This window comes from Ailuropoda melanoleuca, unplaced genomic scaffold, assembly GCF_002007445.2.
Source record: "Ailuropoda melanoleuca isolate Jingjing unplaced genomic scaffold, ASM200744v2 unplaced-scaffold7807, whole genome shotgun sequence".
In the NCBI taxonomy this organism is placed as follows: Eukaryota; Metazoa; Chordata; class Mammalia; order Carnivora; family Ursidae; genus Ailuropoda; species Ailuropoda melanoleuca.
This window is the reverse complement of record NW_023253111.1, coordinates 5,610-7,609: the sequence shown is the minus strand read 5'-3', so window position 1 is coordinate 7,609 and position 2,000 is coordinate 5,610. Positions and strand designations below refer to the sequence as shown.

The 2,000-nt window shown below is 43.0% G+C and overlaps 1 protein-coding gene across 1 annotated transcript; it reads left to right on the top strand.

Moving 5' to 3' along the window:
• Positions 1-451: 451 nt before the first annotated feature.
• LOC109488576 (olfactory receptor 7A17-like) lies at positions 452-1,384 on the top strand. Its single transcript, XM_034653337.1, has one exon. The coding sequence runs from the start codon at positions 452-454 to the stop codon at positions 1,382-1,384; it is 933 nt and encodes a 310-aa protein (XP_034509228.1).
• Positions 1,385-2,000: the final 616 nt, after the last annotated feature.

Sequence of the window (2,000 nt, the reverse complement as noted above, 5' to 3'; positions counted from 1 at the left end):
GCCATTTGCAATAACACGGATGGAGCTAGAGAGTATTATGCTAAGTGAAATAAGTCAGTCAGAGAAAGACAAGTGACATATGATTTCAGTCATATGTGGAATTGAAGAAACAAAACAAATAAACCCAGGGGAAAAAAGAGAGAAAAAGAGACAAACCAAGAAACAGCCTACAGAAAATACCCTCTTGATTACCAGAGGGGAGGAGGAGGGGGATGGATGAAATGGAGGATGGGGTTTAAGGAGGGCACTTGTGATGAGCACCGGGTGTTGTATGGCAGTTGAATCACTAGACTGTTCACTTGAAGCAAATATGATACTTTAGGTTAGCTAACTGACATTAAAGAAAAACATAAAAACAGGAAAAAACAGAGTAATAAGTAAATAAATGAAGCCCAATTACTTGAAAATTTTTATGCTCTTTTTTTTCTTTCCTTGTAGTCATCTCTACCACATGGAACCAGACAATGATACAGGAATTTCAGAGTTTCTTCTTCTGGGACTATCAAACAAACCAGAACTGCAGCCCCTCCTATTTGGGCTTTTCCTCTCCATGTACCTGATCGCTGTGTTTGGAAACCTCCTCCTCATCCTGGCCGTCAGCTCTGACTTCCACCTCCACACCCCCATGTACTTCTTCCTGGCCAACCTGTCCTTTGTAGACATCTGTTTCACCTCCACCACCATCCCCAAGATGCTGTGGAACATCCAGACTCAGAGCAAAGTCATATCATATGAAGGCTGCATCATGCAGATGTACTTTTTCATAATCTTTGCAGACTGGGATGACTTTCTCCTAACCGTGATGGCCTATGACCGCTTTGTGGCCATCTGTCACCCCCTGCGCTACATGGCCATCATGAACCCCCGGCTCTGTGGACTGCTGGTTCTGGTGTCCTGGATCATCAGTGCTCTCAATTCCCTGCTTCAAAGCTTAATGGTGCTGCGGCTGTCCTTCTGTACAGAGGTGGAAATCCCCCACTTTTTCTGTGAACTCAATCAAGTCATCGGGCATGCCTGTTCTGATACCTTTCTTAATGACGTGATGATGACTTTTGGAATTCTACTGCTGGGTGGTGCTCCCCTGGCTGGAATCCTTTATTCCTACTCTAAGATAGTTTCCTCAATACGTAAAATACCATCAGCTCAGGGCAAGTATAAAGCATTTTCCACCTGTGCGTCTCACCTCTCCATTGTCTCCTTATTTTATTGTACGAGCCTCGGTGTGTATCTGAGCTCTGCTGCTACCCAGAGCTCCCACGCAGGTGCAGTGGCCTCGGTGATGTACACAGTGGTCACGCCCATGCTGAACCCCTTCATCTACAGCCTGAGGAACAAAGACATAAAGAGAGCTCTGAAAAGAATCATTGGGGCTCCAGTGATGTAAGGGCCTATCGTCCTGGGACTGAAGACTTACCCATGTTTGCAGGGCTCACAGCCTCAGAGCCAGGAACTGCCATTAACTGATCAGGCTGTGGAAGCAGGTATTGCTCCTTCTATGTATTTTCCGGAATTTCCATTTGTTTGAATTCAACTTCTCCNATATATATATACATATATATATATATATATATATTTCTTGATAGGAAAATATAAATTAGACCATGTCACACTGTTAATAATGCCCATTTGTCTCTAATCAAAACTATAATGTAGTATCACCCCACACCTGTCAGAATAGCTAAAATAAACAACACAAGAAACAACAGTTGTTGGTCAGGATGTGGACAAAGCGGAACACTCTTGCCCTGTTGGTGGGAATGCAAACTGGTGCAGCCATCTGGAAAACAGTAGTTAGTTAACGCAAAAAGTTAAAAAAAAAAAACAAAAAACGAACTGCCCTATAATCCGGAAATTGGTCTGCTGTATTTACCCAAATACACAAAATACTCATTCAGAAAGATACATGACCAGAAAGTTTTTAGCAGCATTATCTACAATACCACACTACGGAAAGAGCCCAGATGTCAGTCAATAGATGAATGGGTAAAGAAGATGAGGGA